The following is a 24404-nucleotide window of genomic DNA, read 5'->3' as shown; positions in this document are numbered from 1 at the left end:
TTTTCAAATGTATTTAAGTTTTGTTTTTTTCCTACCTTGCAGCAGTCAAACAATGGAGGTACAATTTTTTCATTGACATCGTTATGTTTAATAATAATGTCAAAATCTTAAGTTAGCCGATGAACATCCAAAATGTTGTGATCTGCATACAGGAATTATCTTACCAAGTCAAGGTTTTACAAGCTCAGATCACAGAAGTACAACAGAGACTGAGGTGCAACTTTGGAGATTTTGGTTGTTAAAGTATCTCTTTTTCTTTTTTGGTTTTACAAGCTCTTTTGTTGAATTATTATTCATTTGACCTCTACCTTTCAGGTTTAGTGTTTTGCAATCATTCGGTTATTTCTATCCCACATATACTATGCTTTTTTTAGGGGCACATATACTATGCTTATATATCATTTTCTTGTGCATTTGAACTGGCATATTCTTTTGTGCTCATATCCTAGTTCACAAGTTGCAAAAATTATTGTAGATGATACTACTTAACAGTTCTTAAACACATGAAGCATGTCTAAAATTGATTTGATTTGATTTTAGACATGTTTATATAGTTGGTGCTTGGGTTTAGCGCTTAAACATGTCTAGAATGAAAGAAATGAAAGAGAACTGATTGTATAATATTTTTTTACTGCATAATTGATAATATAATTGATGCTTGCATTATTGATGATTTTTTAATATCTTTGACATTTGGATTTTTACTATTTAACATGTTTAATTAGAGCATTAAAGAGATGAAAAAGAATTAATTATAATGTAAAATGTTAATATATGTCTGTTAACAAAACACTAACACACTACATGAAAACATAAAAAAAAGTATATATAAAACTAAATTCTTTTCTTTAAAAAATGAAACTAGTACAATTGGTATTTAGTTGTTAAGTTTTGTTGGTAGTTGATTTGTGACTAAAATATTATAAATTGGTTAATAGACTTACAAAAGGAAAGGAATTGTTATAATCATTTTATGGATTACGAATCATCTATTTTTTAGTAATGGGTGAGAAAAATCCAATGGAATTTCACCTTTTACATCACATGGTCTACCATCTGTGAATGTGGATTACACTTCATTTTTCACTACTAGAACTTTATTTAGGTTAGAAAAGTGTAACCATTATACTAGTTGACATTTTAAATATCTAGGTTTTTATAGTTATAAAAACAATTCGTATACAATTAGACTCAAACCTACTTTATAATTTGGAACAGTTCATATACATTAAATTTTATTGAACTTTTACCTTATTTTTTCTCTGCCAATATTTACATGATCGTAACATACACATAATATTTCATAAAATTGTTGTTATGCATGATTTGTGGGTCAAGAATGTTTGAGTATCCATCATATAGTAATATTCTTTTACATTTGCTAATTTTCCAGCTATTGGAATAATCTAGAGAAGATCAACAACTTGGAACATCTTAGACAAATGGAAGATTCACTACGGGAATCAATCAATCGAGTAGGCCTACAAAAAGTAAGCTTTTTTGTTTCATGTAGACTAATCATATTGTTCTTTCATCTTCAAATGTTAATATACTCGTCTATTAAATAACTACTAAAATGTTAGGTTAGTATTTTAAAATGTTTCCATTTTTCCTAAATTTGACCTAAATTACTTGGAGTTTTCACTGTCAGGAAAATTTAGGAAAGCACAAACTCATTTCACTTGAATGTGCTAACCAAGTAGCAAATGTTGTACTGTCTGTCTGTGTGCAATATATTTTGTTCTTTTCTTATAATACTTACTTGGGATAATGTTACTTCGTAGTTGCAGGAAGGGATGGCATTACCTTCGATGATCGCAAGTCTACAAGACTCCCAACCATTGTCTTGGCTTTTGAATGACGATAATCATCACTTGATGTTACCCAACGAGCCAAAATTTCAATCATTTAGGTGGGTTATCTCTTATGAGTCTTGCATTGTCAATTTCATAGAGCTTTGGGCTACTCTTATGTTAACATAAGTTGAAGTATGAAATTTATACATTTTAACCATCTAGTAAATCAGTATTCCAATTAATTTGTTTTGTTAGACTAATAATTTTATCAATTTTCTTTCTAAAATTGACACATGTCTTTTGCTTCATCTTGAAATATAGTTATTAATTCAATTGTATAACATGCAGTGATAATACCAATAGAGATGTTGAGTGTTCAACTGACATTTCACTCCCAAACTATTCTGGATATATTGGGAGCAACAAATTTGAAGTTGGCAGCTCTCCCCAAGTCACTACTTTGGGTCAAGGAGGTGGTGCCATGAATGAGTTAAATGGAACTACTTTCTTAAATGTACAATGTTGTGACCAGTTTGCATACCCTCCCCCACCAGATATCGAGGAAGTGAAACAATTCCCTACAATGGACAATAAATCAAACACTGTGGATTACCAAGTTCATAACAACTTTGATCTTCCAAGATCATTGTTTGAAAATGGACATCAGTTTTGGAATTCTGCTTCTGGGTCTTGTGGGATAGCCATGTTTAACGAGAACAACTACCATAAGGTAAGCAGTTCTTTTTTGTTTCATTAGTTCATACTTCTTAATTCAATGTAGATTTTGAATTTGTTAAAGATAATATTCTTCATGTTCTAACTCTTTATGTTGGATTTTAGTCTCTAGTTTTCTACTAAACAAGTTGGCTTTTGTTGATTTCTAATTTCTTGTGTGTTTGCAGTAATTGATTGGTCAAGTGTTCAATCTATAGCCTTTTCAAGTGAGAAGAATATTAGTTGATAAGGACATGACCAATACTTGCCAATCATCTCCACACAAAACAAAATTAAGTTGTCTTTCCACCTAGGAGGTTAACAAGACTCATAATAATGAGTTATGTTAGTTGTATATATTGTAGGATGCAGTTTGTTCACGTACAAGTTTTTAACTTGACTAATTTTTTTACTAGTTTACTAGTAAATTTTTGAAATTGATCGATGAGTCAAGATGTAAATTTAAATTTTGTACAAAAGTATTTTCATGTGATTTGAGACTCGGCTGCACTTGTATTAGAAAATAGTTTCTTGAAGTACAAGTTTTTTTTGTCCCTTTATACACGAAAATAGTTGGTTCTTTTAATTATGTCCAAATCTCTCAAAATTATAAGACAAGGCACATGCTTTCCAGTCATCAATAATCTTATATATAAACAAAAAAAAAACATAATTTTTCATACATTTTAGTTTTCACACTCTTCGACTGGGTAGTATTTCTTCAAAATGAAATACTTGTGTAACATTATAATGATAGTGTATAAGAATAGTATTTGTCATTTTACCAAGAACTTTTGAGTAACACACAAAATTTTAGTCGTTACTCTTTATATTTTTTCAATTTACCACCTAATTTTACTGTGATATTTCATTATAATTATCAATACACCATCACTGTAACAATTTTCATGCCATTTGTTATGATTTGTATATCTATCCTCTCGGTGATCAAATTGGACATTGACATGCACTTCAATTTTTATTTATTATTTTTATTTATTGTATATATATTTAAACCAAAAAAAAATCTTTATTTTTATTTTTTTTTAAGAAGGATTCATGATTAAAGTCATTTTTTTAATCTTTATTTATTATTTTTATTTAGTGTATATATATTTAAACCACAAAAAAATATTTATTTTCATTTTTTAAGACGGATGCATGATTAAAGTCATCTTTTTAATCTTTTAATTTTTTTGAAAATATCCATTGATTTTCGTGAATACCGGCGAATATAAAAAAAAAAACTGCTAGTAATTTGTTAAAGAAGTATCAGGTGGATAATTGGCCAGTATGGATGAGTTTTTAATTGGCAAAATTATAAATTTGGTCTTTTAGTTTATCACCAATTTTGAAATGTATGGTTGTCTTCATCATCTAATAAAAACATGACACGTGAATCATCCAATAAGAAAATGATACGTAGTCAACGTTTAATTTTGAATTAAATTACTTAAAATCAAATCCGAAATTAAGAATAAAGGGGAAGACTAAAAATACAATTTTACTATTTTTAATTCGGTAGACAAATATCTATCCTACTTCTTTGTCATCCCTATAAATGAAAGAAATGATGTTGAATATCTATTCCTTTTGTTGCTGTAAAAAAAATATATATATATTCCTTTTTCTTGTCATGTTATACAAACTCGAAAGTCGAAACCATAATTATTTCAAAATCAAGGCAAAAAATTATTCTTAGAGAATACTTCTTTTAGTCATGGTAAAAAATTGAGTTGTGTAAATATAATCATTTTTTAATCAACTAATTTTAACAAAACAATATGTGTTTGTAAATTTAATTTTGATTGAAAGTAAGTTTTAAGTGAAGTAATTTGCGTTTAGTTTTTTTTTTAATCTTGAAAGAAAGTTTGTAACAAAATTTAATAATATAGAATTCTCAATCCCTAGATAACACAATAAATATTTCGGCACCAAAAAACATTAAAAAAATCATGAATATACAATAAACTCTACTCATAAGGATAACATGGAACGTGCTTGATGCGAGTTAAAAATTATTTTTGGAATTATAAATAAACGGAAAATAATTTTTGTTTTTCATAAAAACAAATTCAATGAAGTTACTTTTCTACCCTATCATAAAATTTCCGAACAAATTCATATTTTAAAGAATACTATCTTATACATAAAGAGCATCAACAACATTAATACTTACTGATAAATCTAGTTAATAATTGCATCTTCTTTGTCTGCTTACCAAATCACATAGATTATGAGAATTGTATTGTATATAAATCTAAAAATACTATGGACAGGATGCTAATTGGCTGAGATCTTGTAACACTTTAAACTAATCGGAAATATAATTTCATTTTATTCATCCATGTCTTCCATTCGTTCTTACAGAGAATCACCTCTTACAATCGAATACAATGACATATGGAAGCTATAATATTGCTTCTTTTATTTTCTATTCTATACCTTTATAGCTAAGCCCAAAATTACCATACTTCATACTTCCATAACTGAGCATTATCAATCTCAGTACTCTATCTCTCTTTTGTTCTTAACACATTTTTTGTGGATTTTATTAAGTTACATCAGATTAAGAATTTCAGTAACTTTTTACCTTGGTGAAACCATTTAAGAATTTAAAATGAATTTCTCATATTACTCCATATCTTTATACTTTCTGCTAAAAAAATATACTTTCATGTTGAGAATTGGTTCTTACATAAGAAATGTTCTAATTCCGTGACTTCCAACTCAGCCTTCTCTAACCACAAACTAAATAAGAACATTTCTTGTACTTAAGAACCTAGCAAGAACTAGTGCTAGAAAATAGAAATGCTCTTAGAAAATGTGTTAATAGCTAGTATTCCTATTCCTAGTGAACCATGACACATCCTTAAATGATTAGGAAAAGAATATGAAAAATTGAAACAAAATCAGCTACCTTCTGTAAGCTACAGGTACTATGCCAGCTCTGTATTAAGCTATTTGTTGGAAGACAGGCTGAGAGAGATCAAAATGTTGAAGGGGAGGGTTGCACCAGCCACCTGCATCATTTGGGAGGGCATTGTTTGGTGAGCAAAAATTGGTGGCAGTGACCACAACTGTGTCTGGATGGCACCACCTTTGGTCACTGGCACACTTTATCTCAAAGCAAGCTCCACAGCTCGAACCATTGTTGAACAAGGCCGTGCTCAAAGCAGCCGTGTTAGTCCCATAGCCCTGGCTATACAGGTTTCCATATCCACAAGCACCACCTGCAACAAAGCTCCAAATGAAGGTTTTGTTGTTATTCTCAGGCCATCTTTGTCATTAGAAGTTACACCATTTCTACATGGGACTACTCATGTCTGTGGCCCTATGCAGAGGGATCAATAGGGGAAATTGAGAAAAAAATATCGAGGGCAACCAAATTAATGTTCAGTATGTTACACTATATAGTTTCTAACATCAGTAATATAAAAAAAGTTTTGTATGTCTATAAGTAAAAATTATTTACATTAAAGAAATGAGTTACACCTCCAATTGACTATTCTATGAGAAATGATGTTCTAACCCCAAATGAAAGAGTTACTAGGATTCGCTTGTTATAAAAGGGAGTAGTTCATAGAAGTGTGGAAATAAGTGGGATGAAACTTTCCAGTTTCCACCATGTCCATGTTTGCTTGACAAAAAATATTAAAAAATCATTTAAATTTACTTTATTAATGGCCAAGTTTTATAAGGTAAATTACAAACGAGTTGGACTATATTTTCAAGCATTTCACATCTTTTATGGTAAATAATACGTTTGATATGATTTTAATTTTTTCTAACTCAATTCACTTCACATCAAGCTTTTCTTCTACTTCTTTAAGAATTTTTTTACAGTTTTTATAGCCATGACTCCCCTCCTCTTGATAAGTTTGGACAATTGTCATAAACAAATACATAATACAGAAAAGAATTTTAAAAAAAGTATATTTGAAAGAATAAACAAAGTTGGGGTCTACCATAAACATGCATAACAACGTGTGTGGCAGAAACATTACAGTAAATTGTCACACATAACTATTGTGCCAGAGGCATCATCCCCTCCATAGAAGGTAGCACGAGCATCCATCCAACCTGCAAACAGTACGTAGTAGTGAGTCTTGTGTAGTATAATTAATTACTATAGCTATCTCACAGTTTAAAAAGAGTGTAGCACCTTAATAGAGAAGGGAGAAAGGGAAACAGAGAAGTTGTGAGGAAATTAAAAGCAGAAGGCATAGGGGGGGAATAAATAGATGCTGCTAGCTGAGTCTGTGTTAGTGTGATTTCGCTATTCACCAACGTAATGCCAACGAAAGGAACTGACACAATTGTGAAGTGTGGGGACTCTAACATGACAACTGACAAGTGTTGCTGTTTCATTTTTTTTATGCAGGGACAAAAATATTTTTTCCTGAAACCACATGGTTTTGAGGCCTTTCTGCCTTTGTATGTTCCCAAAACTAGAGTAGAGTTTGCTGATGTGCCAGTAAGAAACCGTCGTTGCCTCTAGAAGAGAACGAGCCAAGAAGGTGACATTTCCCTTACACACTAGCTACCATCGATCCTCAAATAGCCCTATACCTTTCTCATACTTGTGTGCTAAATTTGATCAAATTGTAACTAGAGTGAACTTAGACTCTTTCTGAAACATTGGCTATAAGAGCTCTATATATGATCCTTGCACGCATGGCTTAATATCTGGCACATATTTAAAATACAGATTGTATGATTTCCAAGACTATTGAAACCAAAGATTATTCTTAATTAACTGTTCAAGATCAAAGTACTAAACTGTAGAAAACGGCTATAATTTTCTCTTGTACAAAGCTAAGTTATTTTAATTAATCAACATGGCCAACCAAAAAGCTCTTTCAAGTTATACTTAAGTAATGATGGAGAAATGATATATCCTTCTACAAATGTTTAATATCCAGAAAACATAAAAAAAAAAAAAATCACTCTTACTATAAAATAAGTAGGAAGATTAGCAAAAAGGATGTTGTAAAAGAATTTGAAATTATTTTAATGCAAGGTCATATTATGCACGTGATCTGCTTTATTCAATTTCATTAAATAATGAAATCCATAGAAGGTTTAAACAGAAGCTTGGGGGAAATGAGGAAAGTAAAATTGAATGTGGCATAAAAGCAATTAATGTTAGTTTTGTATAAATAAATATTAATTGTTAGAATGTTAGTTTTGTTATCATAGGAAATTAAATTCAAGACTTTTTTCTTCTTTTCTTCTTCCTTAACCATTCAATTCCCCTTATATCTCCTCATTACGCACTACTTTCATTCCATTCAATGCTAATGCTTCTTTGAAAAGCCTAAATCACAAACAAGGATTTAATTATTTAAACCAGATACTGCAAGTTGCATGTGAAAAATTTTCGTAAGTAAACTTTGTTTATATTAATTCAACCCATGTGAGTTAGTGGTATTTCTGCTATATATGGGTGGATTCTGAAAAACTATGTGACACTTAATATATATAGATAATATATAATATAATACAATAAGAAGAGAGTGTTAATAAAGCCAAGCAAGCACATGCTGCATTCTCCGAACTCAAGTCATACCTTCCACATGAGTTCATAATTAACCTTTCTGGCTCCACTTTGAAGGTTTGCATAGCATCCCTGTGACTGCTTCATTAGCTTGATACTGTTCTCGAGTGAAAAGAACAAAACGATGACATGGTTCAAAAAACGAATAAATTGTCTACACTGAAACACAAAGCAAAAAAAGGTGAAAAAATGGAGATGCGGGGTATCGATCCCCGTACCTCTCGCATGCTAAGCGAGCGCTCTACCATCTGAGCTACATCCCCAACACATAATACCTATTTCTGATTTATACTTGACCATTATTTCATTTAACCCATAATATAGACAATAACTGTGTGACATCGCATTAAAATTTACGATAAACTGACAAGTCAAAGTGTGTTGTAAATTATGTACCACACTTAATTTTTTTTTTTTTGTTGGTCCATTCGCTTAAGTTTAGATAAAATACAACAATAAGCTATTTAAGAAAAAAAAATCATATGTACACTAGTATTTTAATTTGTAGGTTGTATGAGTAAAACGTGTATTTTTATACAATTAAGATTTATAATGAACATAAGGTTGTTTTTAATATTGAATATTAAATTTTAATTTAGAGATGGAAACAAAAAAAACTGAAACAGATGGACGATTAAAAAATATAAAGATAAAAATAATAATAATTTGTGGTGACTGAAATAATCTTTTAGCTAATTATTGGAGTACGAGTAATGTGTGAAATTTACATTCTAATAAAAAAAAGAGTAAGAATATTAAGAATGTTTTATTGAGGGGGTGAGAAGAGTGAGGTTTTCACTTTTTTTACTGCACGTTTTCACTTTTTAAATTATGTATGTTTGATTATAATATAAAATTTAAAAATGTATAATTGTCAAAAAAAATATAGCATAAAAGGCGCGGGTAAAAATATTTTTTTTATTTTGATTAAAATAAAAATATTTAAAATTATATCAAAATATTTAATAAAAATTAAATTTGAAATAAAATTAAAGAAGTGACAAATTATATATTGTTTTTCAAAGAAAGACAAACTTAAGTGTCGTACATAATTAATCAGTGCTCGTATTAAAAATACAATTTAATATATAAAATAAAATATGTGCTATTAAATATATAATATAACCATTCATAATAAGATGAAAATATAAAACATCTTTATACTTTTATTAATTACATATATTATTTATTCTTAACTATAACATAAAAACATAATTAATAAAGAGTCTAGAGTATAATTCATAATTAAGTGTATGAAAAAAATAACTATATATTAAAGAAAGTAAGATTCATTTTGATAAGTATTTAGATGAATATTAATATGATGTGACATAATTAATAAATAAATGATGTTATGCATTTTGTATTTAGTCCAGCACCAACATGGTATGGGGTAGTGATTGGTAAGTATATAGCCTTATTCCCTCAATTTTTCTCTTGAATCAATCTTAATATCTTGGATTAACTTTCCACATAGCGATATTTTGTTTTGAAAAAAAAAGTTATTTAGACAAGCTCTTATTATTAAAGTAAAGCTTAAGTAAATACAAAGAAGAAAAATTATAAACTTTTTAAAAATTTAAACTATATGTATTATTAGCATAAATATACATATATATCTATAATTATTAGATACTTGTATTAAAAAAATACATTGATAGTTTATATAAATTAAATTTTATTTAAAAATATTTGCATTCTAAATAAAGTAAAATAAGTTTACGGTCTAAAAAGTGTTAATCTTAAATAAATATATTCATAATATTAAATATGGTAACTAGCAGTGAGAGATTTCATAATTTGAAAAATACTTACATTGTTGTTGTTTTTATTTTTATGAATGAGACACGAGTTGTTAATGTATACTCTGTATTAACGTGTTATAGGAGTACAATTTTCATGATTCAGATTTCGTGAAAATCTAATAAGATTGTGAATGATTCATTTTCGACAAAAATATAAGGAGGGAAAGATATGAGTGTGTTAACAAGTTATAATTTATCTTAAAATATATTAATGTTAAAATATATTAATGTGTAGTTTGCTAATGTTCCCATATTAAAAAAAAGTATGTATATTAACAAATTTTAATTAAAAAAAATTAAAATACATTATAATATTACTTGTTAACGCATTCGTATAAAGAAACATAAGTCTATACATTAGCAAAATTATATCTGCAAGCTTATTTAAGGAAACACATGAAATGAAGGGGTCATCACTCATCACTCATCACTAATCGACTCAACTCAATCTACTGCTATGCTATCCACAGAGTAGACTATCTGCAAATCATTACATCCCTCTTTTTCTCTTTCAATTAAGTAGCAACACTTTTCTAGAATTCCCAACTAGTGCCAGTACCTTGTCACATTATCGCTTTCAACTTCAGCATATTCAAAAGCACGTTTGTATCTGTTGATAGCAAATTATATCATTATATCAATAAATGTCACAAACAGAAGAAGCTCATCGTATCAAGAGAAAGCTAACATTCTGTGAATCATCATCATTATCAAAACAAATGTACGTATGTATTGTCAGCTGACTCAGCTCCTTGCCATAGCTAGACACATATATATTCATAACAACGTATGTCATGCAACATTTGAATTGTCCATTATTGTTACCTAATAGCTATGACAAGTGAATCAGCCCTTATCATAAAAGATCCCGTTTCAATTTTAATAAATTTATTGTTATTTAAATTCACAGTTGGAATGAAGAATTTAATTATAACTATGAAAATTAATCTGAATTTAAAGTATGTTAAAAAAGAGAAGTATAAACAAAGGTCATAACAATTGTGCGATATTTGTATTTGTGTGATGTTTCAAGTTGCAGCATGTAAAAGGTGTTAGGCGTTGATTTATCCTACTTGATACTCATGCAAATAATATTTGCCTCAATCCAAATCTTAAAAAACAGTCGAAGAATTAAAATTGAATTTATTGATACATCAATATTTATTTTTTATTAGAAGTCTTAATTTCTTATAAATTCTTAATCAAGATAATTTTTTTTTTGTCATTTATAAGATTTAAATATGAGACTTTATTTATAGGAATCGAATCTAATATGATTCAGAACAATAACTCACATAAGTATTTTATTTGAAACTTGAAAATCTTTAATCCCTAAAGAAATGATCTCTATCATATTGTATTCTACTTATAAGAGTTTATCAGCAGTTTTTCATGTAACAAAATAGTAAAATATAGGAAAAGAGATCAAACAAATATAGTGTTGAAATCCATATTTACAAAATAGTACTAGTCAAGACCTTACTTAACTAAGGTTTACCGGTTTAAGTGTGGATTAAAATTGTGGTTGAATTAATATTAAAATAATAATACTTAAGTAATACATAAATATATGTTATAGGTTCTTAACATTTATAGTGTACGTGCAAGTTCAAATCAAATGTGTTATAATAAATGGGTCTAAATTTCAATAATCCGCAACAATATTTATTAACAATAATAAGTTCACTTTTTTTTTTAATTGTTGCTAGATCGAAGAGATTCCTTCACAAATGGACCAAATCGTCCTAGAAGATGTAATCTCTCTTAATTTTGCTCATCAATAAATCCAACAATTCATAGTAAAAAAAAACAAAAATAAGTTTACATCTAAAAAGAAACTAGTTTAGGTTGAAATTTTATTTTTTAAGGAAAAAAGAAAAATGATGACATTGTATTAAGTATTTTTTTTATTGACTAGCTGTAAACTATTTTTATTTTAAATTTTTTTACTGTTTTTCCTTAACCAATTTTCTGATTGTCCAAACTGACTCTATAGTTTATTAATTTGAATCCTAGACTTAACCGATTCACCAATTTTTCAAAATAATTGATCGATTCAGTTTAATTTTCATAACATTGGTTCAAATATAGAGGACTGAATATCCACACATTGAGTGCCAAGAGAACATCTTTCATTATTAGGAACATTGTTTCAAATTTCAATAGTCAACTTCCTCTTTACTCGTTTTCGCGATTTCCTTTTATTTTTTGCCGTCCTCAATTAATTCTATGCACATAATTTATAAATAAAAAATTATCTTGACACGGATTAATATATAATCCACAACTATTAAATAAAAAATATGAAAAATCACAGGTAATATATTATTTTTACACACAAAAATATTTATTAGGGACAATATAGCTAAAAAGGTACAAAAATTAACTACAAATGTGGGTTTATAAGCAGAGTCAAAATATGTTGAATCGAACAATGCTTTGTTTAAATATATTTGGCTTGTGTAGAAAAAATTATGTGTACTCAAAGCACGAAACAAATATAGAAATAAGCAAACTAATTTTTATAAGAGTAAGTCTAACATGTTTATATGATATAATTAAGAGAATTTAATTCAATCAGTTGAGTAGAGTATATAATTGATATAAACTTCTTAATATTTATCTTTAATTCCTATGGATCAATGTAAGCTTATTTTCAACGCTGAATTTGACATTCATTCATGATAACTTATTTAAAAATTTATTTTGTAAAAAGAATTTTGAACAAGGTAGTGTTTTTAGACATTTTTGTTTTTTTTGGACAATTCAATATCTTTTGTTTTTTTCTTTCATAAAATGATAGCTAATTTGATAGAAAAATGCTAGGGATACACACACATTCTCTTGATTTTAAACGTACTTCTTTTCTTTTGTTTTTTTCTTTCATAAAATGATAGCTAATTTTATAGAAAAATGTTAAGGATACACACACATTCTCTTGATTTTAAACGTCCTTCTTTTAATTGGTTAAAATTTATTAAAAATGACATACTTTTGTGAATTCTACATCATAATTAATGATTCTTTATACTAATTTTGTAATTTTTAACCAACTAAAAAGAATATGTTTGAAAGAGTGTGTTAAAAATTATGTTTCTAACACTCCTCAATTTTATAAGGTGTGATTATGGAAGCAAGAGAACCTACCAATAACATTTTCCTCTTTTTTTTTTTTGGAGATAAAAGATAGGTTTTTTTAAAGCCATTGCCTAGTGGTGACTGTGTCATTGTACCCTTTCGTCAAATTCAGAGGTGGGCTTGCATTCACTTGAACTTTATTTCACACAATTGCTTTCTGTACCTGCATAATCACTTCTTATACCTTTTTAAGATTTTGGAAAGACTATTCTGTAATTGTAAAATTTTATATCATGGAAAAGCTAAAATGTAATTTTACATTCTAAATCAGGTGCAGGAAGCAAAAGTGGAGATGCAGGAAGTAATTGCCTTTATTTCACTGCCTGGAGGTATGCAGGTCCAATGGAATCTTCGTTTACATTCATTAAAGCCGGATCTTTTATCTTGGGCTGTTAAGCCTAGTTTCGGTTTTAGGCTTCTCTGGGCTTTTTGTATTGGGCTAGAAAGAATAAAATTAGGATTTTTTTATTTTTATTTTTGTGGTTTAATTACATTTTTACTTTCTTTAGTTCAGATACATTTTGAGTTGATTATATTTTTAAATGAAGCACATTTAGTCTTTTAGTAATTTTTTAAATCAAAATTCATCAATCAAAAATAAGTTTCAAAATTTACCTTTTCAAATGCTAATTTCATTTTTTTTTATAAAATATTTAAGTTTTCATAAAATCTAAATATTTTTTACGCATAATTTTTTTGAATTAATTAATTTATAAAATTTATTTGAATTCCTATATATTTATAGAAGAAGCCTTAATTTAAAAATAAATAAACTTAATTAACTCATGTAAAGATTATAAAAAATTAAACCGCAGATCCAACGGTCACGATTTCGTGAGAGTGTTAAAGAGAACAAACCGACTCTGTCTCCTATACCCTAATTTCTCCTATCGCGCCTCTTTCTCTCTCTATATATACAAAGCCAATGTTCTCAAACCCTAACTTCCGCAGCAGCAGCATCCAAAGGCTTCTAGGGTTTTTTTTTTCTCTATCAATCTTTATTAGTGTTTTCAGGTCCTCCTCTTCATATCTAAGTAGTTCAGCGTTTTTTTGTTTGTTCTTTTTAATTCAATTGCGTTTAGTTGCGAAGTGCCTATGATGGTGTTAAATATACTCCGAGATTTATTTCTATGACATCAACTTCGTTCTGAGGCACTAGCTTTATCTTCCTTATTTTCGATTGGAAGCACATGAAAGTGCTGTGAGGGTTTTGCTATACTGTGTAGTGGCCAATTGACTTTTTTTATGAATGTTTTCATGATTCAATTGTAATTGCAATGTCATGGTTCTAATTTGCTGATTGCACTTGTGTCATTTATGCTCTAGTTTTAATCTTTGTTCTGTCGTTTTGTTTTAACATTGTTAAAGCAGTATTTATGCGCAGATGACGACAACATAGACAGGGACATCAGCACTCCAAAGGAGAATGGTGACTACGTCTAATGGGAATCTCTCTGATGCGCTCATCAAATTTCTTTTTTATTTGGAAATCTATTTTTGAAACAAAAACTGTTATGTTTTCTATTTAGAGCTTATATATATGGTTCTCATAGTAACTACTGCATTCACTAATCCTCGTTATATGCAAGTGACGATAAATTAGACAGGGACATCAGCACTTTTGTGTAAAGAATGATGATTTGTCTTTGGGAATCTCTCCGATGCATAATGAATATATAAATGACTTGTTAAGAAAGTGTCCACTATGTTTAATGTACTGGTTGAAAGAGAAATCTCAATCCCTTATATTTGATCTGGTTCAGATTTCTCTTATAATTGAAACCACCGTGTTCTGATGACCCTGATGTCGAATAAAGGAATAAGATTTCTCTCCTTGTGTTTTGTCTGGTAATGTGTGCTTGACTGTTTGTGTTGATGTTCAATCGTAGTTTGACAAGCCTGGCAGAATACAATCAAATGCCTTTTTTTTTTTAATCTGTTTGATTGTTTGTGTCGATCTTTCGTGTGCAAATGTAAACTCCTTGTGTCTTACAAAGATTATTTATTCTATTGTGAAGACTTGGCCAATGATGTATTCAAATGCACGTATTATCAGATTTGTTCGTGATGATACCTTTAATTGTCACTACCTCTGAGGCCATGTCTTACCCTGAATGTATAGTCTATGTTATATGAGTCTTGTGTCATATGTTCTAATTATCGTTTTTGTTCAAGGATTGCTGTAAAGCTGCTTTTATATCCTTAATTTTTCTTTATAGTGGTATAGTGGGTTTATTTGAGTAATTTTGTTCTTCTTTTACAGGGTTCTATATTGTGTATTGAATCTGACAAACTAGCTTCTTTGTATCATTGCCATTGTTTTGTAAGTCATGTGTGAGCTTGGCAATGCTAGTATCTTACAAGCCTGATGATTGTCACCGAGAACGGAGATTTGAAGATTCTTTTGTTGAAGCCTTACCAACTATGGGCTCCAAAAGCATCTCATGTAATAAATCGTTCTATATTGGTATTAATTAATTAATGAAGGCTTGTACTTTGAGTCCGTGATAGCAAACGCATGTATGCCTGGTAAAGAACAACACTGCTAGACAATGGTGTATTGTCTGTTATTTGGAATGAAATTTGAGATTGAAAACCAGTGAATTGGTCAAACATAGCATAGAACTAGCCTCTGGTTCAAATAAATCATAGATCTGTCCATGATAAAAATTTGCAAAGAACTGAAAAATTTGTCAAAATTCGGTGAAAGTCGTTTGAAAATTGGTAAAATAAAGGTATTGAATAAAACATAAATTTTCTTTTTTTTAGGAATTTTGCAGTTTGTTAATTGCAATTGGTTTTTTAGTCCCATCCGTAAATTATGCATCAAATTCCTTGGGACGTGTTATGTGATGGGTTTTCATTAAACTTATATTTTTAGTGCATTATCATTAAAATTACCATAAGTAAAGTTTAATTTATACGATTAAAAGGAAAAAAATATATTTTTTAAATAATTTTTTTAAATTTCTTTTAAAACATCAAATGATTGAAATTGAGATTTAAAGCAAATAAATGGTTGAGTTTTTTCTTGTTAATAATTTAACCTTCAATTTAATAAGAAATTAGGATAAATTAATTTTTTTTAATTTATTATTTTGGTTTGATTTGGTAATTCTAGTTTTTATTGGATTTGATTTGTTTTTTATAATTTTTTTTAAAAAAATTTAATTTGGTCTTTACACATTTTTTTAACGCTAGATTTGAAGTAAATAGACAATGAGAATCAAATTAGATTTGAAAAAATTTAAAGTATTAAATTAAATCAAAATAATTAATTAGGATTTCAAATTATAAATTATCCAAGAATTATTCATAAAAGTGTTAAAAATTAAGGTGAAATCAAGAATTACCTCTTTATGCATAGAAGAGGGGAAGTTAAAAAAAAATTTAGACTAAAAATATCTTTAATTAAACAAAAAAAAAGTTATATTAACATATATTTAGAAGAGAAAAAAATATTAATGATATGTTTGGAAATTTTATAATAAGATAAATTTATTATTATCAACAAAATTAATTATCTTTTAAGTTTAATAAATTAAATAATTGAATCTTATAACGACAAAGATATTATTTTTCCCTCGTGAACACAGAAATCTATACTACCCATAAGAACATAGGAAAACCTATGGGCATCATCCAAATGATTTGCTAGTAATATATAGTTAATCTTAAGAACATTATTCAAATTGGCCTATTAGCTCAGCTGGTTAGAGCGTCGTGCTAATAACGCGAAGGTCGCAGGTTCGAGACCTGCATGGGCCAGAATTATATGAATTTTGGGATTTAAACTGTTTTGTATGTGGCCAAGGGTGCAACCCTATATACGCCAATTTTTTTTTATTTTTTTTTGGATTTTGGAGTTTTTAATGTGACTACCAGTGATTTTGCAAGTTTTATTATTTCAATTGTTGATCGATTCAATAATTATTAATTTTCACTTTCTTTATTAAATTTATTTATATTAATGCTGAGAAATAAGAATTCGTTGAAGATTTTTCTTTTTCAATAGCAGAGCACACGACACAAGATTTTGAATGCAACTGGTTGTGGGATTTTATACAATTTACTGTATCTGGTTGTTTCAATGCACAGGACAATAAAATACATGAACTTCCATAGTATATAGACATGATGAAAAGTTAAAAAACATGTTTTTTTTTATAAAAAAAATTAATGAGAAGAGAAGGACGAAAGACAAACAGCCATGTAAAAATAAAGCCATGAGGCATACTGCTGAAAGCTATTGTATTGTAATTAAATTTGAACCAAATTGCAACATGTTTATTATGGCAACAATTTTTCTGCCTTTGTTGTCTGCTGAAATAGTGAAATGTTATCTTGGACTGGGCAATTCATTGGTCGCAGTATGTTAACTTGAGGTGAATGATTCAATAACTAACAATCATGATTCATGATGCGCCAAAATCAAATTTCCTGTTAGAAACATGCACGGGTTTAGTTTCTTAATTGGACAAGTTTTTTTTGTCCATAATATGGCTCATCTAATTTGTTGGTTGAGGTAATCATTTGCCAGAATTATTTGGACTGGTTTCTTAAACAACTGAAACAAGGTGTAGTTAATACCAATGGCCTATTCAGGTCCTTCAGTTATTTATCACCATTAACCACATTTTTGAGATAAATGCCGGCACCCCTTCTCTATTACCATGTGACTTATTCCTAAGTAGTGCACAACGACGAGGGGGTTCTGATGAAATCCAGCCTGGATTATTATAGGAGCAAATGAATTGTCCCTAATCTCTACCGTGTTAAGATTTGGTGCAAATTAATTTTGAATTCCCAATATTAGTGGTTTCTATATAAATTCATTAGGAGCTAGTCCCTATCATGTTTGCAAGTCTCACATATGCCCTATCCTAAATTACTAATTATTAGGGAATGCTACCTTTAATCCAAAAGTTGTCTAAAAGAAACTAGGAGCTCAAAAAGCTAGCACAGATTCATAAGCATTTTGTTACAAATGATTTAGGCTTTGTTTAATACATAAGTGGGCATATTAGTCATCCAAAAATTCCAGTACAAAGACATATGAAATAATTGGTTTAATTTTAAATGGATTACAAACACTGAACATAAGTTGTGGCACCTTCTGCATGCATTTTACTTTAGGGCATGTAAACTACTAGTAGCTAGTGTGCAACTAATTATAAAAATAGCATGTTAATCAGTTTGCCTAACCCACCAAGCCTGTAAGCCAATCAATTAACTTGACAGATCCTCCTTTCTGGTGAAAATGACAAAGGAAGAGCAAAATGGATTTTCTATTTCAATTATCAGCTTGGCTGTTCAAATGAAGTGTAACTATTTGTTTTCTCTGGGGAACTTACTATATTGTGCCATGATTCACTTTGGACTCATGCATATTTTCAACACCTAACACTCTTCATTTCGTCGTCAGTCGATTATTGGTTAATGGGAAGCTGGTTCATCAAATCCAATAAAATTTTATCATCCTACTTTTTGTTCGGAGGAAAAAAAATTGATTTACCTACGTGTGTGTTATAATATTTTATTATTTAGTTATGTGGCATTAATTTTTTAAGTTTAGGCCAAAGTGCTAGGAACATATTCTAATTATGGATCACTTAAAAAATTCCCTTTTATGTTCGAGACTCATGATTCCGGAAACTCATACAACAAATGAAAGTGACGCTATTGAAGCTCGGTACAGACCTTGAGAGTACTAATTATGAAAAACCACAAAACATATATACATTTGAAAATAAATTTGTGTTTAATTAAATCCACAAAACATATATACATTTTTTTTCACCAAAAAAAAATATCTGGGGAAGGGCATGCGAGGAATAAACTTAACAGTTAACACCTAGACCCCATTATAGAAGCAGATCATGACAACCTCAAACAATTTCAGACGATCTCACATATATGGATGGAAATTAGTTATTAATTCTACCCTATTTGAACACATAAATTCTAGACTGTTTTTTAATTTATTATTTCAATAAATTTATTTAGAATCTTAGAAAAATAAACTATTTAATTTATTTTAGTAAACTTCACTCTTGTGTAATAAGTAACAAGTATTTAATTAAACTATTTATTAAAATACAGTATGTATCAATCATATATAATTCGCTACGTGTTGGCTTTTTAATTGGTCTGAATTTTGAGAGAAGTTTTAGTTTGATTCCATCTCCAAGTTTTGAATATCGTTTCCTCGAGTTAAATTGAATGGGGCGATAAATACTAGTAATATAACTGTAAATTACATATCTTTGTATTATAAATTATGTAAAATAACAGAGTAAACTGAAAAAACTCTCGTAAACTACATTTTTCCTTCTCAAATACCCACATTGATAGTTCTTTGATCTTTCCCATTTTCTCCTTCTCATCTCCTTCGTCTTGGTGACAAAATTCCTCCTCCATTCGATACCCCCAAAGTTATATGGTTTAAAGTTGCATTATTCTGTGTAAAAAGATATATTACGCGGAAAACGAAAAAGACATATAACATATTGGTGATAAAATTATTTAATGGATATGGTGATGTTAAAAGAGTCTACAAGTGCAAATAGTCAAGGAGACAACACAACCAATGGGATCAAATAGGAATTATTCCCTATCCTTTGTTAATTGGGAGAGCTGGCTGCCATCCTTGTGAAATATTATTATCTTTCTTTTATTGGAATTTTTTTAAAGAAGTTTATCTTTTTATTTTTTTAAAGACTCCTTTTAAAGTTCAATTTTTTTTATGCATTTGTCTTAATGAATTAATTAAGTGTAAAGAGATTAATGAAAAAAAATCCCAACAGTTTTAAGGATAAAACTACGAAAAATAATATAAATGATTGAATTTTAATATCATTAATTAAATAATTTTATTTTTTGTTCTTTTAAAATGGCTGAAAGAGTTTTTATTTATAAGACCAAAAGTAATATTATTGATTATTGTTTATACCCATCTCAAGCATAATAGCTTTATGTAAAAGATGTGGTCTCAAAAAAATGTAGTACTAATTTATTACTAACTAAAGTGTTTTATTATGTAATAATTTTTTAGAAAAATATTTTCTTTTAAAAATGTCACGTGACTATCAAATCAATAACAATTATCCATATTATATGTCTACGTGGATGTAACGTTATCGCTTAAAAATTCAAGTTAATAATAGAAACTAAAAATGGAACGGATGAATTTATGGGGCCAAAATTTAGAATATTTTGAGAAACTAAAAGTGAAAATTCATATAAAATGAGAGACTACCAAGTTTTTTCTTTAGAGGAAAGAAAATTATGAAATTTCATTAAAAAAATCAGAGAAAAATACAAGTACAGATTTATTGTTAAAGACATAGTTACAAACATGAAATCTTGATATTCTTGGACAAACTACCAAGTTAGTTAACCCAAATAATTATTATTACTTTCATTGTTACTTTCTTAGAAATATATGGGGTTAATTGAGGTGTGAAAACGTAATAACCTATGTTTTGATGAGGAACATTTGAGTTATGATAACATGATGATGTTGAAATTAATTTAAATTCATAACACAAAAATATATTTTTTAAATAACCATGTGACTTTTATTAAAAAAAAAAAAAAAAAACCAGACCATGTGACTTTAAGTTTTTCGTTGCACCGGAGCATATATACAATAGCGACCAGCGAGAATCAAACCATCAAGCTAAACTTAATTTTCATAATTTGTTTTTCTTTTTCAAATATATCTTATTAATTCATTTGAATTGAATTCCTTTCTTTAGAAGATAAATAAATATTTTTAAACATCTTAATTTTACATATTTATTAGCAGTAATTGTCTTAGAATGAATGTCATAAGATGTTAATATCTTTTCTATACATAATTAATGAATTCTCAAACTCAATCTAATTCTTAAAAGAATTTTCTTTTTATTTTTTTAAAATATTTTTCCTTAAAATAAAATTTGGACTCTTTTAGACAAATTTCTTCATAAATACTTATAGGAGATAAAAAAAAAAGGAAAAATAAAATAAACTTATCTATAAAATAAAATTAATTTATATATATATGAGCTAATTTGTAAAAGTTATGTCATATTACCTCCCCAAAAACTTATTTTCAACTTATACATAAGTTAATTTTAATTTACTTATTTTATTTTCTTCTCTTATAAGTGTTTATAGATAACTTTATCCAAAATGATCATTTGATAGAAAGTATTTATTTTATGAAGTGTTTTTGTTGATTTGTTGCAACTTATATTTTAACTAATAGACTAATAGTAGTATTATCTAAATACAGTTGTTAGGCTAGTAATTCAGATGATTGAATAATAAACGTGAATTATTACAAACTTTCTTGTCCCTAAATACAACTTTTAATAACAATATAAAAAGGCCATTAGTAGCTAAGTTTTGACACATTGGATGACTAATTGGGGTGGCTATGCTCTGTTGGCTTTATGAAATAGAAATGAGTTAACTAACTACGAACCTTTAATTGATCCACAAGTGTGGCGTAGAATAAACAAGGTGAATAAGTTTTGAAAATTGTGAATTTTGCAATTTATTTCTTAATACTTGAAATAAATATGCTGAGTACATTCTTATACAAAGTCAACCTCCTAAAAGAACAAGTTGTAAGAAATAATTTTAAAAAACTACAAATATAGTGTGGCAAGTTGTGAGCCGTAAATAAATAATGTTTTAATAACATTGGGATCTCCCAATTGATTTAATTATTTTATTTTATTCATATTCATATTGGTGATACTCACATTCCCCTAATCTCATTGTTACCTCCAAAAGTTAGGCAGTCCAATGAAAGGGTCAAAGTATTAGTTGAATGGTTTCAAAGATTTTGCAGCTAATCAAGGGTTTCCACATAGCACGCTCATCTATCAAATCTCAATGACATTTGCCTAACTTAATGATAACGGGTTTTGGAGGTATGCTTGTGTCGGAACAGGAGAAACAGGACCCACTTCAAAACCCCATTGTTTCTAATCAAGTTACGGATTTGCGTTGCTTAATCTTAATTATAATCAAGCAGTGTCAATTACTTATTACTGCCTTTAATTGGATTTGTGTTTTCATGTTCAAACTTTATAAATTTAATTATTTCCAAAATTATTGTGTTATTATACAATTATTAATAATTTTTAATGAATAATATTTTCTTAAAATTTATTATTGAATTAATTTTTTTTACATAAATCATATATACAAAATTTTCATATTAATTTAAAATTATTTATTATTTCGTATATATTGATTAAAACTAACGTAATATAAAATTTTTAATATATATATATATATATGGAGTTAACAAATTTTATTTTTGAAAAAACTATATATAAATTGTTTCATTTCAAATTCACACTTAACTAAATTATCTTTATTTTAAAAAATACACACACTGATGCTGTTGGATTATGTTTGTTAAACTCTTATTTCAATGATAGAAAAAATATAATTAGTAACTAAGTTTAGCGACTAAATAATATCAATCATTAACTCGTTAATAGTGTTCACTTTAAAATAAAGAATCTTTTGGTTGCAGGTAATGAAATATGATTGCAATAAAGTTGATCGATCGATCTAGTGCTTGATTATAATTAAGTTTTGAAGTCAAAATTGTTGATCAAATAGTGATCAACACCGGCTCTCTTGTCTGTGCGACGACATTGGACCTATGATTAAAAGGACCTATTTTTTTTAAAAAAATATTTTTGTAATAAAAAATTATATTATTTCATCTTGTTTTATAAATAAATTAAAATTAAAATACTTAGGGCCTTATTTAGTATTCCGTCTAAAGTTCATAAAATCTTAAGATCAATCCCATATTTTTGTAGCTAAATATTTGTTGTTTTGTGACAAAATTGAAAATGATTACTAAACCACATACTATTTTATGTCATTTAACAATTGAAACACCGACCTTTAATGATCTAGATGCTGTGGGTCACTAAACTTGAATGTTTGAACTCCTGTGATGTCTTTGTAATAAAAAAAATTAGTGATAACATTTTACATTAAGTAACTTATAATCGATGTAATGATCATAAGATTCAGTTGCTAAATCCTAAATATAATTGCAACATTCCTTTTCTTTCTTCTCTGTTTTTTGTTTGTAATTTTGTCCTTTCTCTTTTTAGTAAGAATGTTAAAACAAGTCATTTCAATGCAACTCAATTTAAAGTCATTTCAATCCAACTCAATTTAATCTATTTTCAATTGGTTCAAAAATAGATTAAGTTGAATTTGACTTATTTTGAGATTGGATTGAAAAACTTATCTCAGCCCAACCCTCTCATGTTACGAGTTGAGTTAGATTGATTTGTCATTTTTTTTAAATGAATGACTCATAAGTTGATCTATCAATTTATAAAACAACTAAATAATATAAGTACTATAAGCATGTTCTTATAATCAGAATAATAGAGTAAATATTAATTTTGATGACAAATTGATCCCTAAAAAGTAAAATGTTTGAATTTAATTTTTAAACATGCAAAAAGTGTAATATTGGTCCCCAAATTTTATATTTTATATTTATTGGATTCATTAAAAATATTATAAAGTAATTCTTAGAGTGTATAATGTGAGAGGTCTAACTCAATCCCAAAAGCTAGTTACAGGGATGAGGGAAAGAATATTTTTCTCTTCCCTTTCGTTAAGCATCATTAGCTTATATAAAGGATTACAAGCTTAAAGATAAACTAAGAATAATGATAGAATATTTTATCTTATATTCTGATAATATATTCTATCAAATACAAACTGATTAGCTAGGTTAAGAATACCGATAGAATATCTTATCATATATTTTAATAATATATTCTATCAAATACAAACTGATTCGTTAGGCTAACAATACTGATATAATATCTTATCATATATTCTATCACACCCCCGTAGTCGAAGTGAGAGGTCGACGAACACGAACACTAAGACTGTCTCGAACTAGACCCAGGACTACCACCACTAATTTTTTTTTTCCAGAATTCTTGTGATATCCAGACGGCTTCCCACGTTGTTGTTGGTCTGAATGAGAGAAATTTGAGTCATAAATGGATTGTGAGGCAGCCACCATTGTCGATCCGGCTTCCTTAAGTGTGAGCATCGATCGAGCCTGATAAAACAGAGGTTGATGATCACGCTGCTGAATTAATGTCCCTACACCTCGATATGCACTTGTGAGACCCGGAACAAGTTGAATGACGAGGCAGCTCTTCGACAGACATTCTCCATTTCAAGAGTGATGGAGATATGGTTCCTTATATTGAAAACCGCAAGAGACGAATGGAAAGAACTCTTATTGTCCGTCATGACGGTGAGAAGAAAAAGAAATAAGAAATGGAGGGAAGGTAAGGTAAGAGAAGTGATTTGAGAGAGACAGCGAGCAAA

At 28.4% G+C, this 24404-nt stretch overlaps 1 protein-coding gene, 2 long non-coding RNA genes and 6 other non-coding genes across 9 annotated transcripts; 7 read left to right on the top strand and 2 right to left on the bottom strand.

The window, feature by feature from the left end:
- The first annotated feature begins 16 nt into the window (after positions 1 to 16).
- On the top strand, positions 17 to 3011 carry LOC114411437 (agamous-like MADS-box protein AGL30). Its single transcript, XM_028375124.1, has 6 exons — positions 17 to 58; positions 153 to 214; positions 1394 to 1490; positions 1785 to 1912; positions 2145 to 2526; positions 2699 to 3011. The coding sequence occupies exons 1-6, from the start codon at positions 53 to 55 to the stop codon at positions 2699 to 2701; spliced, it is 678 nt and encodes a 225-aa protein (XP_028230925.1). The 5' UTR covers positions 17 to 52; the 3' UTR covers positions 2702 to 3011.
- A 2133-nt stretch (positions 3012 to 5144) lies between these two features.
- Positions 5145 to 6741, bottom strand: LOC114411849. Its single transcript, XR_003666540.1, has 3 exons — positions 6676 to 6741; positions 6479 to 6593; positions 5145 to 5743 (listed from the first exon to the last, which is right to left on the bottom strand). It is a non-coding gene; the product is annotated as an uncharacterized LOC114411849 (long non-coding RNA).
- Positions 6742 to 8260: 1519 nt separating this feature from the next.
- On the bottom strand, positions 8261 to 8333 carry TRNAA-AGC. Its single transcript has one exon. It is a non-coding gene; the product is annotated as a tRNA-Ala (tRNA).
- Positions 8334 to 13919: 5586 nt separating this feature from the next.
- On the top strand, positions 13920 to 15626 carry LOC114411848. Its single transcript, XR_003666539.1, has 2 exons — positions 13920 to 14027; positions 15277 to 15626. It is a non-coding gene; the product is annotated as an uncharacterized LOC114411848 (long non-coding RNA).
- LOC114413885 lies at positions 14100 to 14172 on the top strand. Its single transcript, XR_003667027.1, has one exon. It is a non-coding gene; the product is annotated as a small nucleolar RNA Z267 (small nucleolar RNA).
- LOC114413886 lies at positions 14391 to 14477 on the top strand. Its single transcript, XR_003667028.1, has one exon. It is a non-coding gene; the product is annotated as a small nucleolar RNA R44/J54/Z268 family (small nucleolar RNA).
- On the top strand, positions 14595 to 14681 carry LOC114413887. Its single transcript, XR_003667029.1, has one exon. It is a non-coding gene; the product is annotated as a small nucleolar RNA R44/J54/Z268 family (small nucleolar RNA).
- LOC114413904 lies at positions 15036 to 15113 on the top strand. The gene has a single exon (XR_003667045.1). It is a non-coding gene; the product is annotated as a small nucleolar RNA snoR122 (small nucleolar RNA).
- A 1081-nt stretch (positions 15627 to 16707) lies between the features above and the next one.
- TRNAI-AAU lies at positions 16708 to 16781 on the top strand. The gene has a single exon. It is a non-coding gene; the product is annotated as a tRNA-Ile (tRNA).
- The last annotated feature ends 7623 nt before the right edge of the window (positions 16782 to 24404 follow it).

Source organism: Glycine soja, chromosome 5 (assembly GCF_004193775.1).
Source record: "Glycine soja cultivar W05 chromosome 5, ASM419377v2, whole genome shotgun sequence".
Taxonomy (NCBI): Eukaryota; Viridiplantae; Streptophyta; class Magnoliopsida; order Fabales; family Fabaceae; genus Glycine; species Glycine soja.
Note: the sequence above shows the minus strand (reverse complement) of the source record. Positions and strands in the feature narration are given on the sequence as shown.